At 34.1% G+C, this 26344-nt stretch overlaps 2 protein-coding genes across 2 annotated transcripts; one reads left to right on the forward strand and one right to left on the reverse strand.

Annotated features, from left to right (window-relative positions):
• Positions 1–143: 143 nt before the first annotated feature.
• LOC128232210 (pyruvate dehydrogenase protein X component, mitochondrial-like) lies at positions 144–14719 on the reverse strand. The gene is made up of 11 exons (XM_052945628.1): positions 14573–14719; positions 12788–12865; positions 12296–12396; positions 11465–11679; positions 10836–10928; positions 8929–9089; positions 8014–8087; positions 7208–7345; positions 5585–5743; positions 4463–4527; positions 144–2422 (listed from the first exon to the last, which is right to left on the reverse strand). The coding sequence occupies exons 1-11, from the start codon at positions 14694–14696 to the stop codon at positions 2152–2154; spliced, it is 1479 nt and encodes a 492-aa protein (XP_052801588.1). The 5' UTR covers positions 14697–14719; the 3' UTR covers positions 144–2151.
• Positions 14718–24918, forward strand: LOC128232211 (methylthioribulose-1-phosphate dehydratase-like). Its single transcript, XM_052945629.1, has 7 exons — positions 14718–14841; positions 16931–17025; positions 17658–17706; positions 19910–20027; positions 20828–20950; positions 21719–21899; positions 23018–24918. Exons 1-7 carry the CDS (start codon positions 14818–14820, stop codon positions 23124–23126), a joined length of 699 nt encoding a protein of 232 aa, XP_052801589.1. The 5' UTR covers positions 14718–14817; the 3' UTR covers positions 23127–24918.
• The last annotated feature ends 1426 nt before the right edge of the window (positions 24919–26344 follow it).

Here is a 26344-nt window from a genome sequence, read left to right on the forward strand (position 1 = left end):
TATAGCAGAAACGAAATGTGACATACGGACTGACGGAAGGACAGACTGACAGACAGGGCAAAAACAATATGTCTCCCCATAACTGCTAAATTATGTACGTTTTACATTAACACTGTAGATAACCAACAACATATTTTTTTTATTTTTTTTTATTAGCACTTATGTAATTTAAACAAGATACAATCAATAACAAAATGTCAAAACAATAACTCAAAATATTCCATCACTCACTAGAATGCCTGGTAACCACATATAATAATCACCATTTGAGAAGATTTTAAGAGTAATATTCAGTTCTTGCCATGAAATATGTTATTTCATGTTCAATTTAAGAAATTGAATATCAAACAAAACTCAAAATAATTTCAAATACTGCTTGTGCTGTATTTTGAACATTCTCTTTTCATTATTAAAATTATATCAATATTAGATTGACTAACCAAAACCATTATTATTGCTGATTTTTTCTTAGCTGAAATGAGTGATGGAATAGCTCAAGTATACACGCAGGTTTTCATTCTTAATTGCAGACAACATCAAGAGCAAAGCACTAATTCTATTCAGGATAACACAGAATGAACAAATAGAAAAATACTGGGGTATTTAGCTGTCTCCAAAGGCCATTCTGCTCCCTTTAAAGATGCACTCTTACTCCTAAATAAGATGTACCACAATTAACACAATTGTTTTAATTTTTCCCAAAGGATGAATAAATATCAAAAACAATGGTTCTTATGGAGGATATCATGTTTTGAAGAAAGGTGCAGAAAACACGGTATTTTTACCTTATGAGACCTTGATAGATGATTACTGTAAATCTTTTAGGACCAATCTGTCATACAATATTTGTGTGTTTTCAGCTTTTAAATACATGGTAACCACCTTGTTATCAGTAATAAGTATTTTCCGTAAATGCAAAATTAAGCAAGTAGTTCAAGGTTTATCACTCTAAATTCATTTTTGTTTTACATGCGTATTACATTGATTTTAAATACTGAGTGTCACTTTAATATGTATGATACCAAACTTATGGATTTATCTTAATTCAATATAGTTATTATGGCATGTTGAAATGGGTAAATCTGCACACTAAATGGTGTATCCTTAAATAGGATAAATTCTAGGTTAGCTTAAACCATGTTACTTATATACAGCATAAGAACAATTTAACGGTCTGAAAACCTTTTAGAAACTGTCCCTTAATTCATCTTTAAGCATGACCTACCACTTCCGAATTGTATCCCGAAATTCACTTCATTCCAATAGCTTTTTACTCCGAGATGTTAAAAAAAGAACAAATATAGCATTTTATATTAAAATAAATAATGTGAAGCAATGCCTTAAATTAACAAGCAGACATACAGTTAATATCCTCTCCAGCTATCAAAAGAGTCAGTTTTGTATTTGCACTTGTATGCCGTTGTACATGTTCAGTGGTCGAAATAGCAAAGCCTGTACTGGCTTGCTCAATTACTGTATTTACTATCGCAGGGCTTGCAAAAGCTTTTTTAATCCAAGCACCAGTGTAATAATTCTGGCTTTTTCTTCCGAAAGTTTAATTTTTAAAACTGTGTTTTCCTTTGTTTTCCAAATGCAGCAGCACCTCTGACTTAATTCTGATAATTTAGCATCCTTAAGTTTTAAAACTGATGTTCATTATTTAAAACAATTTGAAATATATTATCAAAGGAAATTGCAGAATAATTCATCCCCAACAAAAAGATAGAAACACTTTACATTCATAAATTAAATATAATGTAAAAAGATAGATTCACTTCCTTATTTGACAAAGTTTTAATCTAATGTTTTAATTTGAATGATGTGTAAAAACATTGAGATTAATCATCAAAAAGAAATGCACTACATGTATAATTCATCTCCACATCAATGTCAATAGATAGAAAAAAACTTTCAATTCAAGCATCCAAAGAAACAGAATAACTTCATTATTTTACATCCATGCGAATGAACTTCTTAATAAAAATTTAAATTCCTATTTCTAAATCCTTTCTTCATATGTCCTGTCTCTTTGATGCTGGCCAACCACTCAAATTTATCATCCTATTTCTAAATCCTTTCTTCATAATATCTCCAGTCTCTTTGATGCTGGATTACCACTCAAATTCAACATCCTATTTCTAAAACCATTCTTCATAATATGTCCTGTCTCTTTGAAGCTGGCCGTCCACTCACAAGTAAACTCGGATTTTCAATAATGTCTCTAAAAACTTCCAAGAACAATGATGCCTCTGAATCGTCAATAACTCGTGCATCATACGATAGAGTAACTGCCATGCGAGATTCTGGTTTGCCATTCTGGCCAATCGCTAGACGAGACGAGCCAACAGCCAGGATCGCTGTCTGAGGAGGGTTAATCACTGCAGAGAATTCTCCAATACCGAACATTCCTAGGTTAGATATTCTGAAAATCAGAAAATGCTATTTTTCAATTATTTTGGTACATGCTTTTAAAGATACATAAGTTTTAGTTATGGTTTTTGCTTTCATCAAATTTACAAGTCTTAACCAAACCTAGCAATGTATTGATACCAAATTCTTGAAAAAGGAAAGAGGTTTCATACATGTGTATGGCTTACTCCTATATCCTAGACAATTAGACATATGATATGTTTCTTTGTAAAAACATCTGCATTGTTTAAAAATAAATACTGTTGAACCAAGCCTTAACATTTATCATACAATAAAAAAAGTAAATTATTTTTCATGCTTTTATTTCCAAGTCACATATTCATTTTTATGTTATGTTAGTTTGTTATTGATGTTGGAAAATAGCTCAATGAGCTTATGTTTCTTGTCATATACCATACAATACACTATGGTAAACAAACAAACCGCTTTAAATCATAAATCTGTACACACTTTTGTGCAAACAAATTAGCACATTTCTAACAGTCAATATACGCCAATAAGACTACTGAATAACTAACTCGAGATAAAATGCTCACAGAACCTCTTGTTGTTGCCAATACCAAATGATAACCAGTGTCATTGGGCCGATTGCTCAGTGCTTTGTTAAAGGGGCTAGACACCAGATGGTCACAATATCGGCGAATACATTATTTCCACAAGACAAGCCTCGAATTATCAATATGAACTAGTATGAGGCCGAATAATTAATAAATCATTTTACATGATTAAAATAATATTTTGTAGCTGTCTCAGTTGAGTTAACCCATTCAAAATTAACGCATAAGGGTTTCCCAGACTATAGTGTGTATATTTAGCATGTGAAAGTCAGGTGCTTAGTACAGATACATATACCAATGCAATTTTTAAATTGGTAGACAACCATAGAAAATATTGAATTGTGCGTCATAAGCGATGGAATAAGATTCAATGCGTTGTACACAACAATATCAATTCAATGTTAGTTTTTGATTCTTTTCTTTTCTTCTTTTGTATCAATTGTATCATCTGGTGTCTAGTCCCTTTAAAGTTAACAACATTGCCAACTAATGAAGGCGAACTATTTTATGATATGCTCATATCTTTGCATAAGACAAGTAAAGCTAAAACAGCTGCCTCAAATCTTGCTAGAAATACTACAGATCACACGGGTATCCATTAAACTTCCAGTGCTGTAACGATTTGAAAGTTAACAACGATGATGTTAACAATGTTGTTAACTTTAACAGAGTTCTGAACAATCTATACATTGTTAAATATGACTGCATATATATTAAATATACAGAGAAAGAATCTAAGAGAAAGAAAAAGGTAGTATTCAATTTAATTTATTTTTTAATAGAACTTCTGCTCATTGTCAAATGTTTTCATATCAGTCTCTATTTAACACAATAAAACATTGGCCAGTATCCATAGAACACCTCATCCTATCCTAAGAACTTTATATATTAAGAACTCATATATTTGATCACATTGATATTATTTGGTATAACGGTTAATATTAAATGGTAAACATATATGTCATTTATAATTGTTTGTGTGAATGAACATTTGGGCAATTAAAACAGAAACCAGAACTCATATCATAATTATGACCAGTGAGGTTTCAGTGCTCCAGCCAGGATTTGAAAAGGGCAGGGTGCTTGGTCAGAAAGGGCACTTTTGATGCGCCTTGAATGAGCCTTAATTGGGCATTAATTAATAGAGGCCAAGGTTCAATTCTTATTGTGTACGAGCTGTAATTACTTTCAATACTAATAGTTTTTTATGAATACCTAACCTGTTATCTCTACTTTAGTGTCAAAATTATATATATGTATTATTTCTATACATTATTCTGAAATTTACTCTGTCAAACAAAAGGGCACAGCACGGTGTAGTAAAACTACAGCAGGTTGCTGGAAAAGGGCAGCAGGGTGCCCTTTCTGCTATGTAGGCCTAGCTGGAGCACTGATGTTTAAATTGGGAAAGTAACTATTATAAAAGTAAACAAATGACTAAAGATGTTTTATGAATACGCAGACCCTGCACTTACGTGAAAGTTCCTCCTTGAAACTCATGAAGTTGAAGTTTATTTGCCCGGGCTCGCTCAGCCAGATCCTGTAATCATACATTTAAATGACAAATAGATATCATACAGTCGTTTAAATCTTAATAATGCTCGTATGAAAAAAATATTTGTGTGCATTTTTAACAGGTATCGTATATAACTATAGTTATAATCATAGGAATAGTTTTACAGCAAACAAGTGTTTAAAGCCTGTTTTATTTTTGGTTTGGTTAAAGCTATCGAAAATGTTCATAAATTGGAAAATATTTATCCAAAAATCGTCAAATCCATAATAGAGCAAGATGCCTGACTTACAGTGGAAGAGATTGGGGACATATCAGGGATAAATCTGTCAAGTGTGTTTGATTTTAAAGAAAAAAAAGCAAAGGTTTGCACACAGTGTATACTGCATTTGTTAACCTCAAAACAGAAGCTGGCACATGTTGAAAAGGCATTAGCGTTGCTTTTCAACTTCTAACACAAGGACCCACAGCCGTTAAGAGAGATTGTCACTGGTTATGAAACATGGTTATATTCTTTTTAGCCAGCCAGCAATGGTGGTGGGTCAAATTAATAAGCATCCAGTTATTGCTAGATGCAGCAGGAGTGCCATCTGGATCATTTAGGCTTTTATTTTTACAGTAAGGGGATTGAAGCCCGAGTCCCAGTACCTGATCCCAGTAGTGTTAAAGGCATATTTTATAGGGATCAAATTCTCTCCACTGATATTGACCACGATAATATGAAGTGCCCATATACCAGGGTGAGCGGTTTCAAGTTGTTGCAATAAACTCAAAGTTGTGGACAAAAGCAAGACCTATCACTTTGTGACTTCTGGTTGAATCCTCACATCAAGTCATTTTGAGACGCACAGTGTCGTTGAAAGTGCCTTATAATCAACAATATACTGAGTGAAGCTCTTACATAGGGATTTTAAGACTGGATCTCAATGCTCAAGTGTAGATGCCTCAGAGACGTAAAAAGACCTTTCTGCCAAGATACTTGCGATAACAGTAACCCAACTTTGTTGCCAATACTTATAAAATGCTCCGAATACATAAAATGTCCAAAATGGTTAGGTTGATAACAAGTCACTACTCTCCCTACCTTAACTGTTGAAGAGATTTCGTCTACAGCGAGCTGTGGTGTATTTTGAACTATGGGCGTAATTAAGCCATTGTCTGTGGCTACTGCTACACATATGTCCACATTCAACATGGAGGCTGGTTCATCATTCTGCCACACAGAATTCACCTGTGGTACCCTCTGAAAAAAATTACATTCCGTCCATGAATAAGATTGATATGGACTGGACACAAAATATTTTCAATCAGTCTTGTATACCAAAACATACTAAGCTAATAAGGTCGCTTTGACCTAGACCTTGAAGGTAGGGACACAGTTCTTTTGGGCAACACATTCACATGCTATGGTGGTCACTTTTGCCAAATGTTTTAAAATCTGACCATGAGTGAGAAATATATCATTATGGACTGGACAAAAAAGGGACGGACTTCACTTTGAGCATTGGCAGTATAATTATTACATGATAATTTTAGTTACAGCATTTAATATTTACTATATTGAGTCAAAAGTTAACAGCTTATAAAACTTGTAGAATCAGACATGAGTCCATCTCCTTAGTAACAACCAGTTACCAGGCCTAAAAAAAAAATTGTTTGGTTAGGGTTACATCCTTTTCAAAAATAGGTAGGGTAGGTAGGCTTTTTATTTTTTTTTATTATTTTTTTTTATTAGGCTTTATATAAGAATGTCATTTTCATCATTGGAGAATGGTGTTAAAGTTATCTTCTATATAAGCAATTAAGGTTTTAAACTACATATTGAAAAGCAAAAAAAAAAAGAATTTTTTTTTTTTTTTTTTTTAGTTTTTCATTTTTTTTTTCAAACTGACTATAAAAACGTTAGGGTCGACGCCTATTCCGTAGGTAGGGTCGGGTAACCCGAACCAAATGTATTTTTTTTTAGGCCTTATTATGTCATAAAAAAGTGTCCTAGGTAAGCTCAAACTCTTGATTGCATGGTAAAAAAATAAAAATCAGAAGTATAACAACTACTTGTAAATGATTAACAATCTCTGTACTCACTTAACATTATTAATTAATGTATAGACAATATAAGTATAGAAATAAAATATCACTAATCACCTTTGAATTAATGCATCATAAAATGTGAAACCAACCAGACACAGTAAACATTGTTATACCTCCGTCCTTCAATTTTCTATAAACAGTCAACTAAATGAGACTTTTGGATGAACATTAGCCCAAATTTTTATACTATTGCATCAAATTTTTGAACAAGCCCTGCCATATAAAATTCAGAATTTAAGCAAGCCCAGAAGACATTTTACCAGTGCAGGGCTTGTGTTAATTTTAACCTCTACTATGCAACATATAGTAAACATCAGCGGGTCATAATTTTAACTGTAATCTTTAGACCACTAGGACTACAACCTGCTGACCTCATAGTATGATGTTTATTGTCTACTTTTTTGGCTGTGTTATGTAGGCCCTTTTTTTATATTTTTGTATCAGACAACTATGTTTTGCTCTGTGAATTTAGTGTTTTAAGAACACTCCCCCACCCCTCTTGAGTGAATCAAAGCAACTTGCAACCCTCGGCAAACACTGTCGCCCGAGGCTTTTGCCTTCAGTTGACAAGATGTACTGTTCCACTCAATAGCAACAATATTTATATCATACTTACCTGCAGAGCCAATGCAGCTGATTTTATGATAAAGTCATTGACAGAGACTTTAATGCTGTCTTTTATGAGTTGTTTTCTAAGGGAAGTAACTGGCCCAACATTGCAATCCATTGTCGCGTATGAGTGAGGGATTGTGGTCTGAAACAGAATGACAAAACGAGTAAAGTTCTGAATTTTCGTGACATAAAAGTTTAAATCACAATTGATGCAGTTCCTTCATAGAAATCAACTGCAAATAATTAATCTTATAAAGATGTCTAGTTCAATATTTTTTTTTTATTGATACAATAAATATTCATTTTACAAAGTATTTCTGATGTTTCAATTAAAAGCTTTATACATGTACATAACGATGCATTTAACTATACTTTCTTAGCTTTATTCATTATGATTTGTCTATGTAATCATTTTGTTGTTAAATATAACGATAATATTTAATAGTCACATTTGATTAAGGCCAAAAAAATTAAATTGTGTGGAAAACATCCTGTCCAAAAATAGGTAAGTAGGTAGATTTTTTTATATTTTTGCATAAAGCTTTACGTAATAATATAATTGTCATCATTGGGGAATGGCATTAAAGTATTCCTCAGTATAAAGCTATTAAAGCAGACACACAAAATATTGATTTCATATATATATATATATATATATATCTATTATTCAATTATTATCTTTGTAACCAACAGACTATGAAAACAGTCAGGTCGGTGCCTCTTTCGGAGGTAGGGTCCGGTAACCTGAACAAGAGATATTTTTTTAAGTTTTTTTTGGAGTGATTATTTTTGCTAGTACACATGTACTACCTTTGACAGTGTGAGACGTTTTGCTATGGTTGATCTCATTCCAGTGTTGGGGATGTCAATATACTCTTCTCCATCTGAAATCAACGGAGAAAGCATTTTAGTTTTTTAATTCTTTCAAATTAAACACTGTATCCTTCATAAGAGCCAATGTTTTGATATGTATTCAAGCTTTTTCGGTAAGTTAAAACAATTGTATTAATTGTGGTAATTCTTATTTGTGAGTAAATGTGCATCTTTAAAGCTGCACTCTCACAGATTGAACATTTTGATAACTTTTTTATTTTTTGTCTTGGAATGACCAGTTTATTGCATAAATATCTGAAAACCAGTGAAAGACTGATGAAAAAAGATCAGATCACAGATTTTTATATATCCTCTCCAAAATGTATGTTTTATGCAGTTTTCTTAAACCGTTAGTAACGGTTTAAGCCATAACACATTATATCTGGAATGGAAATATGAAATCTGCGATCTGAACTTTTCTCAATAGTCTTTCATCACTTGTTTGAAGACATTTACGCAAAAATATTCCAATTCCAAGACAAAAAATAAGAGTTGGAAAAACGGTATATCTGTGAGAGTGCAGCTTTAAGATTTCGCAGCTTAAATATCTGTTGTCTTTTTAACTCAAAAGTATTTTTCATTTCTAGGCCAAAATAAGTTTGTACAAATAGTATTTTATTCAAGTATAATTTTGTTCTATCTTTGTTTATACATAAAAATAAAACCCCTTACAAATGATACTAAAATAAAAGTCACCTGGCATTCACATCATTGACTATGCATAGCATACTTTAATTAAAAAGTTTAATAGTGACATATTGTAAAGTTGTACAACAGTTACATGTATAAAGTTGAATTTAATTTTGTTTCTCATATTGCAATCATGCAAACTAAAGTCATAGAGCTACAAACCAAATTCTGGTACAAGTGTGGGCACATATCCCCCTGCTGCAGATGTGTCAGCCATGGTGGGTTGGGCAGGTGCTCCAGAGGGGGGTGGGGACTGGGAAGCATCACCAGAGGGAGGTGCCTGTCTCTGGAGATTTTTTGCTTTAATTACCTTTAAGACATCTCTGCAAGCAGAAACCATACATGTTGTATTAAGTGGTACAATGTTAGAGGGGGGTAGGGCCGAGGGAAAATTGCCCAAGGGAGGGACCTGTCATTTGAGGTTACCTGCTCTGATTATATTTAACACATTTGTGCAAGAAGAAACCAAAGAAGTTGTGTACAAGTGGTACAATGCTAACTCAAGAATATTTTGACAAGATTCAAAGGACTTGCTGCCGAAAGGTATATTGCCCTTAACAACATAACAAAAAAATAGGTCTCTACCCAAGATGGGCATAACTCCTTCTATTTCATAGAGAGTAAGTTTGTCTTGCATAGAGTACTCAAGAGGGTTCAAGTTTTTGCAAGACTGGATGGCCATGATAGTCTCTCACCTAAGTGAAAGTTTTAAACCTTTTTTTATTAAAACAAAAGAGTTTATTTGTTTATGGTAATGCAACTAGGGATAAAACTATGATCTTGTATTGGCAAATTTTGTAGTGGTTGAGGTCAACAACATTGATATTTGTTTTTAAAACTGTAAACATGATCCACATTACATTTCAAAAAATAAGAAAGTAGGTCAAAAGGTCAAAGTCAAGGTCGTCCAAGCTCAACATTGATATTTCTTTTCAAAACTGTACACATGGTCCAAATGATACTGATGTAGCTTCAAAAATAAGAAAGTAGATCAACGTCACAGTATGCAGTATAGGTCATCAAAGGGCAACATTGATAATTGTTTTTCAAAACTGTACACATGGTCCAAATTTCATTACTGAAATTTCAAAAATAAAAAAAATATATCAAAAAGTCACATTCAAGGATCTACAGAAACATAACCATGCTATCTATACAACTCAATTATACGCATAGGATGAACCATATCCATGAAGAAGAATAGAATCAATCCTCTTCAATGTGCTAACCAAATACATATACACTGTATATTGCATGTTCTTTGATGATTTACCAGGGATTGTTTTCAGGCGATAATATACTAAAAATAGTCAGCAAGTTTAGACTTTTGATGAAAACGCCTAGCTTCTTACATTAGTACTAAACACCACAGTTGTTAACAAGCCCTGCTTCATAAAATCCATAATTTGAACACGCCTTGAAAACATTTTAACCAGCGCAGGTCTTGTAAGCTTGTGGTTATTTTGACCACATTAAATATAGCATTAACAGCAATAAATTAAAAACTACATGTCTGATAAATTTGCCTTAATCTGAGAAAACGTATAGAATCATTAAAACAAGAAGAATGTTGCGCAAGCATTTGTTTCAAATTCTTAAGTCAAGTCAGCCCATGACATTGCCATTCTTAACCAGAGTCAGTTATCCAAATTGGTCATTTTAGGAGTTTGGATGGTTGAGTACCATTGTTTAGTTTCAATGCAATATATCAAGCAGTTGCTGATATATTAACTTTCTGGTATGTGTGCTTACATAAAAAGCCGTTGAATTTCTAAGTTGGATAATAAAGGCCCAAAATTTGCATTGCTTTCAAATAATTGTTATCTAACTTCATTAGTTTAGTAGGTTAGATAGTTGGGAAAACATATCTAAAGTTTCAATGCATAACATGATGTATTTGCTGAGATAATGACTTGAAGGTGCTTACATTCAAAACCTTAACCACTAATGCAGACGCTAGGATGAGTAGAATAGCGCTCCTTATTCTTTGAATAGTTGAGCTTAAAAAGGATCAAATGCTTCTTGATTTAGTATCACTTTAACTTAGAAACTCAATAAGTCTGTGTTACCCCTTTGTGATTCTGCCTTGTGGGCCTGCACCCTGAACGTCTTTTACATGAACTCCATACTCTTCCAGTAACTTTCTTACCGAAGGGCCAATACTGAAAAAAATAATATAACTATCTTTATTATAAATACTTGTTTAATCAGATTAGCTTTGATAATAGACATGAGTTCAAGCTTAAATATGTCTTTATACTTTTCAAAAACAATAAATTTGTAACATTAAACAACTAGTAATGAACAACTTTCCAAATGAGGTCCTTATCACAATCTTTTGCAAGTAAATAAATAATAAAAATGAAAATCATCCTATAACATGCTGGTATTTACATATTGTTCTAATTACAAACCAAGTTTGGGGTGAAAGAAACCATCCTGGCATACATGTAAATAACCATGAATGATCAGAAATAAATATTTATTATTCAATTGTACATAGATTTACAATGCAATTTTACACATATTTCCATCAAGAAAATAGTCAGCTTCAATGAACATGTATTTCTTGTGTTTTGACTAGCAGTAAACACCATTTTCTTTTCTCTGAAAACAAGAAATCTTCAAGATAAATACAATTTGTTAACATGACCACAGAGTTCTAGACATCTAATAAACCTAACAAAATAAGGCTCACCCAGCCCCATGTAATTCTTCATGTCCTATCTTTGTTGCCCCTGCTAGAGGTTGGATGGGTGTGTCAGGAGTTGGCTTGTCTTGAGTGGGTGGAGCAGGAGAGGATGGGGCAGCCTCTGTTTCAGCGGGAACCTCCACATTCTGCCAGTCATCACCCTCCTCAACCATGATGGCGATTAATGTGCCAACCTTGATGTCTGTGGTGTTTTCTGGCTTCTGTTTGATTAAGTAAAACACTAAATTACAAAGGAGTGATCAGCAAATGTATACCAATGAATGTCCTTTAAGTCTAATCAATCATTGGGCATAACTCTATATTTATTCAAGCCAGGGCCTTGCTACACATTCACATTTCATGTATACATTGGGTCATTGGAATATATTAAAAAATAACAAACAACAAATTGAAATGCCAGTCATTGACATTAGACTTTTGGATGAACAAGCCTAAATTCTTACACTATCACTTGGCATCATCAGAATTTGACCACTGAAAGGTTTGTTTGATACCAACCACAACAGTGATGACAGTGGTGACAACACCGAGCAATGAAGGTTATGATGACCTTTTAATAATACTTCCCCCTTGTTTTGGAAAATAGACAAGCTAAAACTCAGCTGCTTAAGGTATTAACAAAAGAAGACACATTAAGTTGTATTCAGGTTTTTTTCTTTGCCTGCCTCGATTAAAAATTTGCTCCCCCAAAATTGGAATATTCAATTTCTGTCAATACAATCTTTAAATAGGCAATAAAAATTTCCAGGAGTAACTTGTCAAAGTTGGGGATTTCCTATGACTTATAAGAATTTGTATTTATAACATGAATCTAACCAGAATTTTGGCAAGTATTCCGTCATCTTCAGTATCAAAGGAGACAACAGCTTTGTCAGTCTGTACATCACATAAGACATCACCTGCGTTGATCACATCGCCTACAACATGGAAATGTTGACATAAAGTGTCAAAAAACAGTTATGCACTCACTCACAGTTTCACATAATTTCATAACATCTACATTAAAAAGAATATATTGAAATAAAACATTTCACACTTTAAATAGCAAGGACCAAGCTAAACTTAAATTGTAAACAATGATAACTATTTAAACAAATTTGAAGTTCAAATTAAAATAATTTTTTTGATGATATTCTATCCCTTAAGTTTCTCTTTTTCGTCAGCCCCAAAATAGACTAGGGCAAAGCTTCATGGAGACTATAAAGCTCTGTTGTCTTCTAGCTTGATCTCAGAGCTGACAATATAATTTTGCAATGCCAACATGAATTTAATAACCATAACGTATGATTAATTAATTGAAACAACTACCTTCTTTCTTGTACCATTTCACAATAGTTCCCTCTGACATTGTCGGTGACAAGGACGGCATACATATTTCAGAAGATGCTGAAATTTAAATGTATTACTTTTAGACATTTTTTTTCAATATTTTATTTTTATTAAAATTTGAATGTCAGGGTTGTATTTTAATACCAGTCAACAGATAATTAGGATATGAAATCAACATATGTTCACTTAGCTTAATGTTCACATTGGTAATGATTTAATTTGTTAATAGGGCGCACCATTACCACAATACATTTAATATTTTTTCAACTGACAACCATTTTGACCTGAAATCAAAGAATACCACCTATATAGAAACACCAACTCCTATGCAATGATCAACCTAGACGAGCGTTGTGTTTTATAATGCAAAGGGAAGGAAGCACTTTGCCTTGTTCTTAATCGATACATTTCTGAGTTTCGGATTAAGCTCATCATGTAAGTAAAACAAAAGTGTGTGTGTCCTTCAACAAATGTATACATGTTTGTACTTCAATGTGCCAGTAGACTTTAATAATCGCCAGGAAACTTCATTGAATAAAAACAAGATAAAAAAAAATCATTCTGAATGGCTAATTCAATAATATGTTACATCCTGTAAAATGATAACATTGTGATGTCATGCAGTGTTATTGTAGACAATTTAAAATCAAATAAAAAATGCAAAATCCATCTTTGATAAAAACATTGAGTAGTCTGACAATGAAAAAAAGACAATTTCGAAATATAGTTGGATATTTCTGAAGAAAGTTTAAAACACAGGTTATGCTTAAATTGACCAATAAACCTTTTAAAAAGTATAAAAAAAAACTATAAATAGTTCAGTAGTCCAAATAATTGTACGTTGACAGATTTTTTTTAGATTTTTGATATGGCAAATCCTTCACGTACAAATTGTTTAGTATCAAAAGTGGGTAGTTGTTCCGATCAGGATTCCGGGTTAAAGCATATAGCGTCTATAAAATATCATAAAAACAAGAAATATTACCAGATAATGTTATTTTATATTAGTTCCGTAGTCGCACACAAAAAATATCCAACTTATAATTATGAGTTTGACGGCTTTTCTTCATTTCATTCTGTCAAAACGTAACGATATTATACATGAAGGGCACCTGCAAGGCTTCAGGGCACAGTTTTAAATCGCTCGGAACATTTTGGCCATGGCTGAGTTGTTACGATAGTATAACAAGGTCTATCTCGAAGCTTTGTCGGAGGAGGCCGAGTTATTACGATTGTATCGAGTTGTTCCCCTTCGCATAATTGTTATCTGTGTCAGTCAACTTTCGTTTTATTAGAAAGGTAAACAACTTGTTTTAATGCATTAAATGCTTGTTTAGTGCAAAATAACATTTCACTTACATGGCAAAATATGAATTTAACTCTTTATGATCCATTTCAACCATAAAATACTTCACTATAAACAATTTCAATACCCCCGTTTTTGGCACATTCCCGTTTAGACGTTAGGGATTGGAAGAATCCCGTATAACACGTCTATTATTTTAGACTAATAGTTGAGTGACTACAGTTTCTACTGGATTATTTCTCCATGAGCAAAAAACAGTTCATCAATTACTTCAAGCAGATTCAAATCAGTTGAAATTATCCACATCTGTGAGCACTAATTGTATTCAAGGCCAACAAGAAAATGTGTTATCCGAAACTGATTATCCGGTTTTTAATTAAGTTCAGTTTAATGTCAAGGTCTCAATCCTTACACCATATTACTGCTTATCAAATGAAATGTTCTTCAAAAAAACTAACCATATTTTGATGAACTGTTATGAAATTCATTTTTCTTTAACAAGTAAGCAATGTTTGCAGTGTATCTGGGTGAAAACGCTGTTTTTCTAATGACCCGACTAAGATTTAACACTGCAGACGCCATTTTGACGGGTACATGGACTGGTCACAAACGAAAGATTAACAAAGCAAAAGGCGAAAGTAAACATAGATAAACCATTCCATTATAATCGATCAAAAAATCGGGTGTACTGCCGGCAATATTTATGGAGAAAGACCCTTTTCCCGAGGTTTGTACATAGTTGGTGAAGTCAATACACTATTCTGGATAACTTTTTGTTGAAAAAAAGGAAAACTAAATATGGCAACAAAACAAATATCAGCTGTGAACCGTTCTAAAAAAATCCACGTTGTTGATTGAATAAACCGGTTTAATCCTTTCATACATGTACAGGTTGGGGGTGTTGGGGTTTGTTTATTTTTTTTTTGGGGGGGGGGAGGTGGGGGGTCCTTGCGGAGGCAATTGCAGGGGGTGGGAGCTTGAAATGGGAAGAGAACTTCCACTGAAAAAAGGAAAGGAACCTCTCAGTCAGTACTGTCATGTTTCAATTTCTTGAGATGCAAAATATTTTACAGGATAAAAAGGCCTCAAGTTAATCTGTCTAAGTCATTGATTCATAAGTGGAACGCTAAATCAAGATAATATCTAACAGTACTTGATTGATTATCATGTCATTGTGTCCAAAGCTATGTCTTTCAAGTAATCTGTTTCAGCAAACACTGATAGTAGTAAGCTTGTAGCTTGTTATCAGTACTGTCATAGTTGCTATGAGTGTAGACAACATGATCTTTCAATGATCCAGTCATCAGTTTAAAGTTTGTAAACATTGGACATGTGCGTGATCTAGATTTTAACACACTATCACGCACATTTTATCTCAATTTTATGAATGAAATCTTGAAGAATGCATGTCAATGTTTAACTAGGGCATGACCTGGTTTACATACAAGTGTACTATCTAAAGGTTAACTGTCTGCATTGTGAGTGTACTTTTGCTGTTAGTGTAAATTCATATTGGGTTATTTGTATTAAATCAAAACTCCTGCAGACTTACTTAAAATTGAAAATGGATATACAATCTGAGGTATAGGCTGTTGGGGCTTGTTATTTGGCATTGCAAATTTAAATTATTTTCTCTGAAAAAAGGAAATATGCAGTTTAGTGATTTCAGGATCTCAATGGACCAGTTTTGTTTATTTAAACATATAGCATTACTATGTAAAAAACGTAGTGAGTTAAAATGACAAAATATTCAAAACAAATAATTCAAAACTTGACACAGATCATCTTCTCTATGGACCAGTTTAACTATGAACCAGTTTAAACTCATATTCAGTTTGGATTATTAATTGTAGGATTTTGATCTAAATTACTTTTATATATTGACCATGGTTAGGTAGAACGAAAAACCAGTCTAAGGCGAACTAGTATGGACGAAGGGAAAAACAAACACGTTGATTGAATGAAAAAAGGGCATTTATTCAAAATGCCATAAAAGTGTTCTAAACTATTTGTATATATATACATGTAGTTTTTCCAAAAGATCATATCTGGGTGGATAAAACCGCCCCATAAGTGTTAAGAACCAATATATATACAAATGTAGGTTTTACATAAAGGAAATAAAAGTTAAACATAGAAATCATGAAAAGGAAAAAATGTAAATAAAATGAAATAAGAATATTCTATAATCAAACCGCATAGGAGGAGGAGGGGAGGAGGAGGTAATCAAAAATTTAATAAGTTTGGCGAGGCAATCACCCACGCCGAAAAATATCTGAGAATGGCCAAGAAACAATGTCATTGGCTTAGGCGTGTCACGTGATAAAATCTAGTCAAATGATTGGTTAAAGGTAATAAACAATGCTAAGAAAATACCCTAACGGTTAAAAAGGTGACACACAACTAATAGGTTATTGTTCAAGTTTATAAATGATTTTATGTTTTTCCATAAAATTTCATAAATACCGGTAGTCATTAATTGTTTCGTAAAAATATTTTGCTAAAATTTGAGCAATGTTTGTGTACTGTTTCATTTGATGTTTCCAACATATGCAGGTGTAACTGTTTGATGATGTCACATGCATATTATTTGCCTTGATGAAAATAACACTTGACACTTAAAGAATGCATGAACATAAAATTTCTGGTGGATTTAGGACCACCCTTGACACTTGATTTCAGACCTATGTAGGCTGTTCTACCAGAATGGCTGGGTTACTGGTACTTTGTTTAACACGGTTATAGAATATAGTTTTAAATAATAATGCTGTTTGTGCTTGCTATCTATATTTTGTTGTAATATTATGTTATTTCAGGACCACCCTCGGCACCTGATTCCTGATCTATGTCGGCTATTTTACCAGCATGGCTGGGTGACGGGTACTGGAGGAGGAATCTCAATAAGACATGGGTATGCGGTTTATGTGCAAACTTTATGAACAATTATAAATTGATTTTATTGTGATAATCATTCAGCTTATGCACAAGGGTGCCCCTTTTTCCTCTCTACTGCACAACAAATAACATTTAACTATTTGTGCCATAAGCATTAAACTCTTTTGGGAATCTGCACCATTATTATTGAACTATTTTGAGGGTCTACACCAATAACATTAAACTATTTTGAGTCTGCACCAAGAACATTAAACTATTTTAAGTCTGCACCAAGAACATTAAACTATTTTGAGAATCTGCGTTAATTACTTTAAACTATTGAGAGTCTGCGTACCAAATAGTGCCTTAATGAAAGTTTTAGCTGACTGCTTTATAACATACCAACATCTCCAATACTCACTTTATGACCTCATGCATTGTACACAGCATAATGAAATGAAGTGAAAGTCACGATATGATTTAAAAGCGATTGCTATTAACAGCAAAACACACGGTTTCATTTATAACATAATTAACTCTTGTGATTTGAGTTCATAGAAACAGAAGTCAAATTCTTATAGTTAGATAAGCGATGATGTCGTATACAATTTTACTTGTTCTTGTAGTAGCATTTTCATTTAAATGGTTTATGGTAATTTATGTTTTTAGAGACAAGATCTACATAGCCCCATCTGGTGTCCAAAAGGAAAGAATTCATGTAAGTTTTCCTTCCTTTTTAAGATTCTGTATCTTTCAGTCAAAATGATAAGATATTTTTATGCCCCCCTTCGAAGAAAAGGGGTATATTGCTTTGCAGGTGTCGGTCGGTCCGTCAGTAGACCAAAGCTTGTCCAAGTGATTAGTCAACAATTCCTGGACGTATGGTCATCAAACTTGTCATGAAAGTTGGGCCTGACCACTAGATGACCCCTATTGTTTTAGGGGTCATAGGGCCAAAGGTCAAGGTCACAGTGACCTTGAATGGTAAAAGGTTGCCCAAGTGATAACTCGACAATGCCTGCACCCATGGCCCTCATACTTGACTTGGATGTTGGGCCTGACCAGTAGAAATCCCCTATTGTTTTTGGGGGTCATCAGGCCAAAGGAGGTTACAGTGACCTTGAATGGTTAAAGGTTGTCCGTATGATAACTCGACAATGCCTGAACCCATGACCCTCAAACTTGACTTGGAGGTTGGGCCTGACCAGTATATGACCCTTATTGTTTTGGGGGGTCATCGGGCCAAAGGTCAAGGTCACAGTGAACTTGAATGGTAAAAGGTTGTCCGAGTGATAACTTGACAATGCCTGCACCCATGGCCCTCAAACATGACTTGGAGGTTGGGCCTGACCAGAAGATGACCCCTTTTGTTTTTGGGGGTCATAGGGCCAAAGTTCAAGGTCACAGTGAACTTGAATGGTAAAAAGTTGTCCAAGTGATAACTTGACAATCCCTGCACTCATGGCCCTCAAACTTGACTTGGAGGTTGGGCCTGACCAGTGGATGACCCCTATTGTTTTTGGGGATCATCAGGCTGAAGGTCAAGGTCACAGTGACCTTGAATGGTTAAAGTTTGTCCGAGTGATAACTTGACAATGCCTGCACTCATGGCCCTCAAACTTGACTTGGAGGTTGGGACTGACCAGAAGATGGCCCCTATTGATTTTAGGGGTCATAGGGCCAAGGGTCAAGGTCACAGTGACCTTCAATGATAAAATGTTGTCTGAGTGATAACTCAACAATGCCTGCACCCATGGCACTCAAACTTGACTTGAAGGTTGGGCCTGACCAGTAGATAACCCCTATTGATTGTAGTGGTCAAAGGTCATGGTCACAGTGACCTTGAAAGCAAACTCAACAATTCCTGGACCTATGGTCATCAAACTTGACATGAAGGTTTGGCCTGACCAGTAGATGACCCCTCTTGACTTTGGGGGTCATCGGGCCAAGGTCAATGTCACAGTAACCTTTAATGCAAAAAAGTTAACAAATCTTCTCTCAATGATATCTCAACAATGCCTGAACCTATGATCATCAAACTTGACATGGAAGTTGGGCATGACCATTAGATGACCTTTATTGATTTAAGGAGTCATTGGGTCAAAGGTCAAGTTCACAGTGACCTTGAATGTGATAACTCGACAATGCCTGCACCCATGGCCGTCAAACTTCACATTTAGGTTTTTGGTGACCAGCTGATGACTCCTATGGATTTTTAGGTTATAGAGTCAAAGGTCATGGTCATAACACACTCTATCCTCACACTGAATGGTCATAATCTTAAAACTGCCTCAATGGCATTCAATGTCAGTGACAAATCAGTTGTCATTTTGGTCCATGCATATTTCATTCAGTTGTCCATATAATCCTGACAACATGGCGCTCAGGGGGGGCATTATGTTTGACAAACATCTCTTGTTATATTTTAACATAAAGATATCAAGTTGATTTCAGAGCACTTCTTGCACTTAGAAGTCTCATTCATTGTACAACAATTTTATGATTATAAAATAAACACGAAATATCATTGTATTGAATGTACACATTGTTTTTGTTAACAGGAATTTTTGACCCAATTCACGATCCCAAAATGTATGCTTTTTTCACAAAAATTGGACTCAACATTTTTCTCAACTTTTTACTAGTACAGTTATGTTTAAATTTCTAATCTCTTAAATTCTTCAACTTCTGTATCTTTAAGTGCCTTTGCTTTGTTTCCTTGTTTAAAATATACCTTTGTAAATGCACAATTTTATGCATTTGTCACTATTTTCACAATTCTTAAAGGGCCCTGACCTCCTCACAAAATGGTGGTAAAAACACTGGTACATGTATAATTGTATAAGTAGCATATCTATAGCATTATCAACACAATTTATTGTTTAAAAACCTTATTTTTTATTTTGTAATGCTTGTTTTAGCCAGAGGATCTGTTTGTACAAACCATAGATGACATTGACCTTGATGGCCCTCCACCCGCCAAGAAACTCAAGAAAAGCCAGTGTACTCCTCTCTTCATGAATGCTTACACCATGGCAGGTACAATACTAGAAATATTTGCTTGAACAGGAAAAATGACAGTTATGTCTTTATAGTGACTGTCCTCCAATTCTTATCTCAAAGGTGAAATGGACTATTTCATCACACAATGAATCTTCTTGGTCCATTTACTGGTTACTTGCTGCATGCTATATCATTTATTATGCCCTCTTTCGGAGAAGAGGGGTCATATTGCTTTGCATAGTTGGTTGGTCTGTCAGTATGTCGGCCTGTCTGTCAGTAGACTGTGAACTTAAATGCAAAAAGCTAATCCAAGTGATAACTCAACATGGTTATCGAACTTCATTTTGAGGTTGGATGTGACCAGTAGATGATCCCTATTGATTAAAATGTCATCAGCTCGAAGGTCAAGGTCACTATGATATTGAATACAAAAAGCTTGTCCGAGTGATAACTCTACAATGCCTTGACTTATTGTTCTCTAACTTGACTTGGAGGTTGGGCAAGACGGGAAGCTGAAAAATGATTTGAGGTATTGGGTCAAGGTCAAAATGACCTTTAACGTGAAAACCTTGTCTGAGTTATCAGTTGCCAATGTCTGTTTCACTTATCTTTATATTGTTCCAAAATGGTGTCTATTTTCCATTTCAGATTAATAAATTAAACATATCCCAGATAGTGTTGGTGTCTTGATCAACGTAAACAGGTTGTTGATTTATATATTACGGGGCAAGTATGTGACCCGATTTGTGATATGCAGGTTTGAGTCATTTACTGACCCCATAACATATCATATGAAGCTCTTCTTATTCCTAATATCATTTCAACGATTGTTCCAGATGCAGGGGCAGTAATCCACACCCACTCCAAGCACGCAGTGATGGCCACGCTTCTGTTCCCTGGCACAGAATTCCGTATCACTCATCAGGAAATGATCAAAGGAATCAAGAAGGGAAACAAACGTGAGCTCATAATTGTCATGGGGAGGGTTATGTGAAAACTCCACACATCAGTTATTTCCCTTTGCTGTATCATAATCACTGCCATTAAGTAAATCATATTATAATGATCAAAATCAATTGATGTCATTCAAAAGGTTCAATTTTTCTTTCATCTGAGTATTTTTTTATTTTCAGCTAAGAAAACAACGTTATTTAATATTATTTTCATAATTTATTTAATACATTCGGATAAAAATCATTTTCCATAAAATCATTGCCTAAGAGATTTATTCTTTTAAAAGGAGGGTTATAGGTTATATGAGTTTCCTTTCTTTGTCTGTGATTGGAATATTTCTCAAGTTTCATTAAATGTTTCAGAATTTTTAAGTACCAAACAAAAACTATAATTAAAAGGCTTCAAATTAAAAGGGGAAGTTCCATTATATATCGGGTTAGCTAAGCTTTTATTAATAATTTAGGGCTTTTGTTAATATATATGTAAATTGTGATTCTCTTTTAGAATCGGACAGATTGTGCCTTTCAACACAATTGACATAATTGACATAAGGCCGAATCAGATTATTACTGCCTTCTCAGACTCTGATTACCAACTATGTTTCACATAAGAATATATTAATATATACACCAAGTCTGCATTCATTTGTTTATTTAGTCTGCCGGTTATCACGTGTTCAGTGAATTTCCCCATTGGAACAGTTATGATAATCTATATCTGGGTGGATTTTAGTGATGTCAGTTATCACAAAAATGCTTCCTTATTTTCTTCAGCTGAGTACTACCAGTATGACGAAGAGCTTGTAGTACCGATTATTGAGAATACTCCGCATGAACGAGATTTGAAGAAGCGTATGGCCATCGCCATGGAGGATTACCCAGAAGCCTGTGCGGTCCTAGTGCGGCGACATGGTGTCTATGTATGGGGACCAACTTGGGAGAAAGCTAAGACAATGTAAGGGGTCAGCTGACGATTTTTCTGACTGAAAATGGGCCAAAATATGAACCCTTTCACAATTCCTAAAAAGTATTCTTTTTTCACAAACATTGGTCTCAAAATTCATGATCATAAAAAGCTCAGCTAAGCTTAGGTGCAAGCTTGGTTTAAGCTCAGAAAATTTGTTATCAATTGCAATCATATTGCATTGCTGTTTTTATTACGCTCCCAATAGGGAGGAGTATATAGTCACTGCTTTGTCAGTCCGTCTTTTCATCCCACTGTTACACCCTTGTCACGAAAAAAACTTGGTACATAGATAGATGGCAATGATAGGAAGTGGAGTGCACAAGAACCATAATCCTATCATGCATATTTATTAAGCCATTTCCCCTTTACCATTTTTTTTCATAATTGGTCCTTGTCTGAGCCATAACTTGGAAAATACTTAAGGGATTGAATAAAACTTGGTGTGCAGATAGCTGACAATGAAAGGAAGCGCAATGCACAAGAACCATTATTCTTTCATGCTTATTTATTAAGTTATCTTCCCCTTACCTTAGTGTTATTTTTCTTCAATAATTGGAAATTGTCTGAAAGTACTCACAGGGATTTAAAGTTCTTTATGGATTGAAATGAAGCTTGAATTATCGATTGATGGCATTAAGAGGAAGTGCAATGTCCGAGAATAATAATCCTACCATGCATATTTATTTACGTATCTCCCCTTTACTATATGTTTTTCTCCATATTAAATGAGTGCTCACTCAGGCCATATCTAAGAATGTTTTAAAGAGATTCAAATGAAACTTGGTATGTAGATAGATGGCAATGTTTGAAGGTCCATATTCACTCTATTATGCAAGCAATCTCAACTGCTATTTGTGAATTCCAATTGATGCTTTTTAATTTCATTGCTTGAAATTTACTTTAGAACTTAAATCTCAAACCTGCCCATACCTGTGTATGTTTTGATTTCTTTAACTTGTGCATAATAATGCTACAAACTTTTACCATCTACCAGCACATTGCACTCAATTTCTACCTAATCATAGAAAATGGGTGTTTGGGGATCATCCATCGCTTCCAGCGATACTCTTGTATATTCATATTCTTATACATTCTCTTGTTTTCAGGTGTGAATGTTATGACTACCTATTTGAGATTGCCGTGGAAATGAAGAAGTGTGGGCTTGATCCGACTGAGATTCCTGTTCCTCCAAAAGGAGCATACACCCAGTTGTAGTCTAAATATTAAAATATTTAGCTAGTCTATTTTTCAAAGAAAAATGTTCTCATGTTGTAGCCTTGGAGCGTCATTTGCATCGCCAAGTTCCTAGATGCCTCTTTCAGATGGCCCCACCATAATTCTTTATAACCATAAAAATGGCTGAAGTTTGACCTTTTGGTTTTGAAAAAAAAATGCTATTACTATCTGAGTAAATTACTGATTATTTACGGTTTCCATTTTAGCGCAAGAAATTAGACGTAAGGTATTTGATGCAACAAATATGATTATACATGTTCAGTTTATTCAATTGTGGTACATCTTTTTTTATAAACCACAGACAGACATAAGCTACGTTGATAGTAAATAAGTTTATTTTTATGACGTTAAACCTCATCATCATTTTCTATATTTGTCCATTACGTTTATACAATGAGGTGCACACAATACTTGTTCAATATACTGTGTTCCAATGTTAAGTCAATATATTTTTTTCTGCTGTTGATTCTGCAATCACAAGTTGTGTCAAAAGGCCAAAGCTAGATTAAACATGTCCCATAAGCACTTTGTTTTGCTGTCAGGTTTTTCAATAAGGCTCTCAAAATTATTTTAAGTTTCTATTTTTCCACCCTTAGAAATGAAAAAAAAAACCTGGGTATATTGATCAATGTCTAGATTAAGTAAAACAATTTGATTTCTTAGATGTTTAATGATTTTAACGGTAATGTTGTGTGACTCATGAACTATATCATATACAGCTTAATTTCAACCTATTTTGACCTGCAAATGTACATGTTTATAATGTTTTCTTTATGATGTTCATGCATTTGTATATGCATTTCGTTGTTAAGAGTATAAGCTTTTTTCTGATTAACTTTTTTGTTTAGGATTGATACAAAAGCATTTCTTGTTAGAATTTATAGAACTTTTTTCTGTTAAGTATTTGTACAAAAACATTGCTTGTCAGACTTTAGAGAACTTTTTTCTGTTAAGTATTTATACAAAGACATTGCTTGTCAGACTTTCGAGACCTTTTTTCTGTTAAGTATTGATACAAAAGCATTGCTTGTTAGACTTTAGAGAACTTTTTTCTGTTGGTTATTCATACAAAAACATAGCTTGTTAGACTTAACAGAACTTTTTTCTGGTTGGTATTGATACAAAAGCATAGCTTGTTAGACTTAACAGAACTTTTTTCTGGTTGGTATTGATACAAAAGCATAGCTTGTTAGACTTAACAGAACTTTTTTCTGTTGGTTATTAATACAAAAGCATACATGTAGCTTGTTAAACTCAGGAAATCTTTTTCTGATATATTTTTATACAGAAGCATGGTTTGTAAGATTTTATATTTCTTTTTCTGTTGGGTATTGATACAAAAGCATAGCTGGTTAACTGCATACAAAAGCATAGCTGGTTAACTGCATACAAAAGCATAGCTGGTTAACTACATACAAAAGTAAAGCTGTTAAACTTTAAACATTTTTTTAAATGATGGGTATTGTTACAAAACCATAGCTTTTTTAACTCCATGAATATGACAACTTACAATTGCATGACATATTTATTTATAATGTATAGTGTACATGTAGTTTTGAAAGAAACAATTTGATAAATGTTAGAACAACTATAACATTCAATGTGGCTGTTGATAGGAGGCAATATTCATACTTGTGTTGTTTGTTAGAATCACTTTTATTAACGTATTTGTACCCTTGTTGGTTTATTCTGGGTCTACTTTTTATTTTTGTATTGATCATGTTAAGAATACAAGCATAATCTTTTATTATTTAATAAATCATCAAATGACTTTTGTCCCTTGGCCACTTTTAATAATTTATTTCAATGAAAGTGTTATTTTTATTATAATTTCGGAAAACACAGAAGAGACCAGTTTTTCCAGGTTACTGTATTTGCCGACTATTATTAGTATCAACAAGTATGGGCAGTCATGTCATATGTTTTTAGATCGGCCTTTTCAATTTAGCTAACTCCCTTCCAAAACGACCTCAAAACCTCGTTCAAACTTGCATTTAAGATTTAATAGTCCGTATTGTTCTATAGAGTAAATTATTAAACATTTGTATTGAATAAAAAAAATATTTGAACGTGCAAATGAGTTGAACCATTTTTTTACCTTTCGGTAAATTTTTGAAATTCATATATAGGTGGATTCTTTGAAATGTATGCTTTCTCATCATGTCAAAATATGGCAATCGTGTGCTCATTGTTGCTTAAGGTAATGGTGCGAAACTGGTGGAATTGAGGGCAAGTTAGCGTGTGAAAATAGTGCAAATTGCGTAATTGGTATATAGGTAGGTGGCGTCTGAAACTATTGCGAATTGAGATATCTTTTCGAAGGCCGGAAACCATGTGGAAATATCGCAAATGGCGTCATAGTTACTAAAGAGAGTTATTATGTGTGTGAAAATGTTGGAAAGGGCGTCATTTTCACTAAGGGAATTAAGCGTTTGATACTATTGCCTTGCCAGTAACGACGGAGAACTTATTTAACAGCCTAGCCAATTACATAATATTATGATTGTTGACTTTCATGATGTTGAATTCGTGCGCCACATGAAGAGGAAAATGAGGTCGTTCATAATCATGCCGTGACAGAATATGTGGGTGGTGATTGAAGCGAGAATGCCTTTGCAGTACCAATGGAAACAACATATGATGTCAATGTCACTTGCCGGTTGGCATGTTAACAAGCGCAATCACTACCAAGTAAGGCACACGTCGTATGTTCGACGTCGGAATGACGAAGTTTGGTCGCGATGTCAGCGACCAAGCGACCAATTAAGCGACGTCACGGCTATCAACTTATCGTCATGGTATGTATGTTTTTAGCTCTACTGGCCAAAGGCCAGAAGAGCTTATGCGATGGTAATGTGTACGTAGTATGTGCATCCGTGCGGTCGTGCGTCTGTAAACAATTGCTTGTGAACACGATACAGTCTTCAGTTTTGATTGTATCTCGATGAAACTTGTACAGTATCTAGATATCCATTAGAGCTCGGTTCCTTTCGAAAAACAGCCAGATCCGCCCATGCATGCCTAGATTATGGCCCTTGATAGTATAAAAAATGCTATTGTGTAAACAATTGGTTGTGAACACGATACAGTCTTCAGTTTTGATTATATCTCGATGAAACTTGTACAGTATCTAGATATCCATTAGAGCTTGGTTCCTTTCGAAAACCAGCAAGATTCGCCCATGAATGCCTAGATTA

Source organism: Mya arenaria, chromosome 4 (assembly GCF_026914265.1).
Source record: "Mya arenaria isolate MELC-2E11 chromosome 4, ASM2691426v1".
In the NCBI taxonomy this organism is placed as follows: domain Eukaryota; kingdom Metazoa; phylum Mollusca; class Bivalvia; order Myida; family Myidae; genus Mya; species Mya arenaria.

Coding starts and splice junctions, on each gene's coding strand:
- LOC128232210 (XM_052945628.1), bottom strand. CDS start 14,696: ATGGCGTCTGCAGTGTTAAATCTTAGTCGGGTCATTAGAAAAACAGCG. Junction 10,929..11,464: donor GAAGAATTACATGGGGCTGG/GTGAGCCTTATT, acceptor TATTTTTTTCAG/TATTGGCCCTTCGGTAAGAA. Junction 5,744..7,207: donor CAGCTGCATTGGCTCTGCAG/GTAAGTATGATA, acceptor AATTTTTTTCAG/AGGGTACCACAGGTGAATTC.
- LOC128232211 (XM_052945629.1), top strand. CDS start 14,818: ATGGAGAAAGACCCTTTTCCCGAG. Junction 17,026..17,657: donor GGAATCTCAATAAGACATGG/GTATGCGGTTTA, acceptor TTATGTTTTTAG/AGACAAGATCTACATAGCCC. Junction 20,028..20,827: donor GAATGCTTACACCATGGCAG/GTACAATACTAG, acceptor CGATTGTTCCAG/ATGCAGGGGCAGTAATCCAC.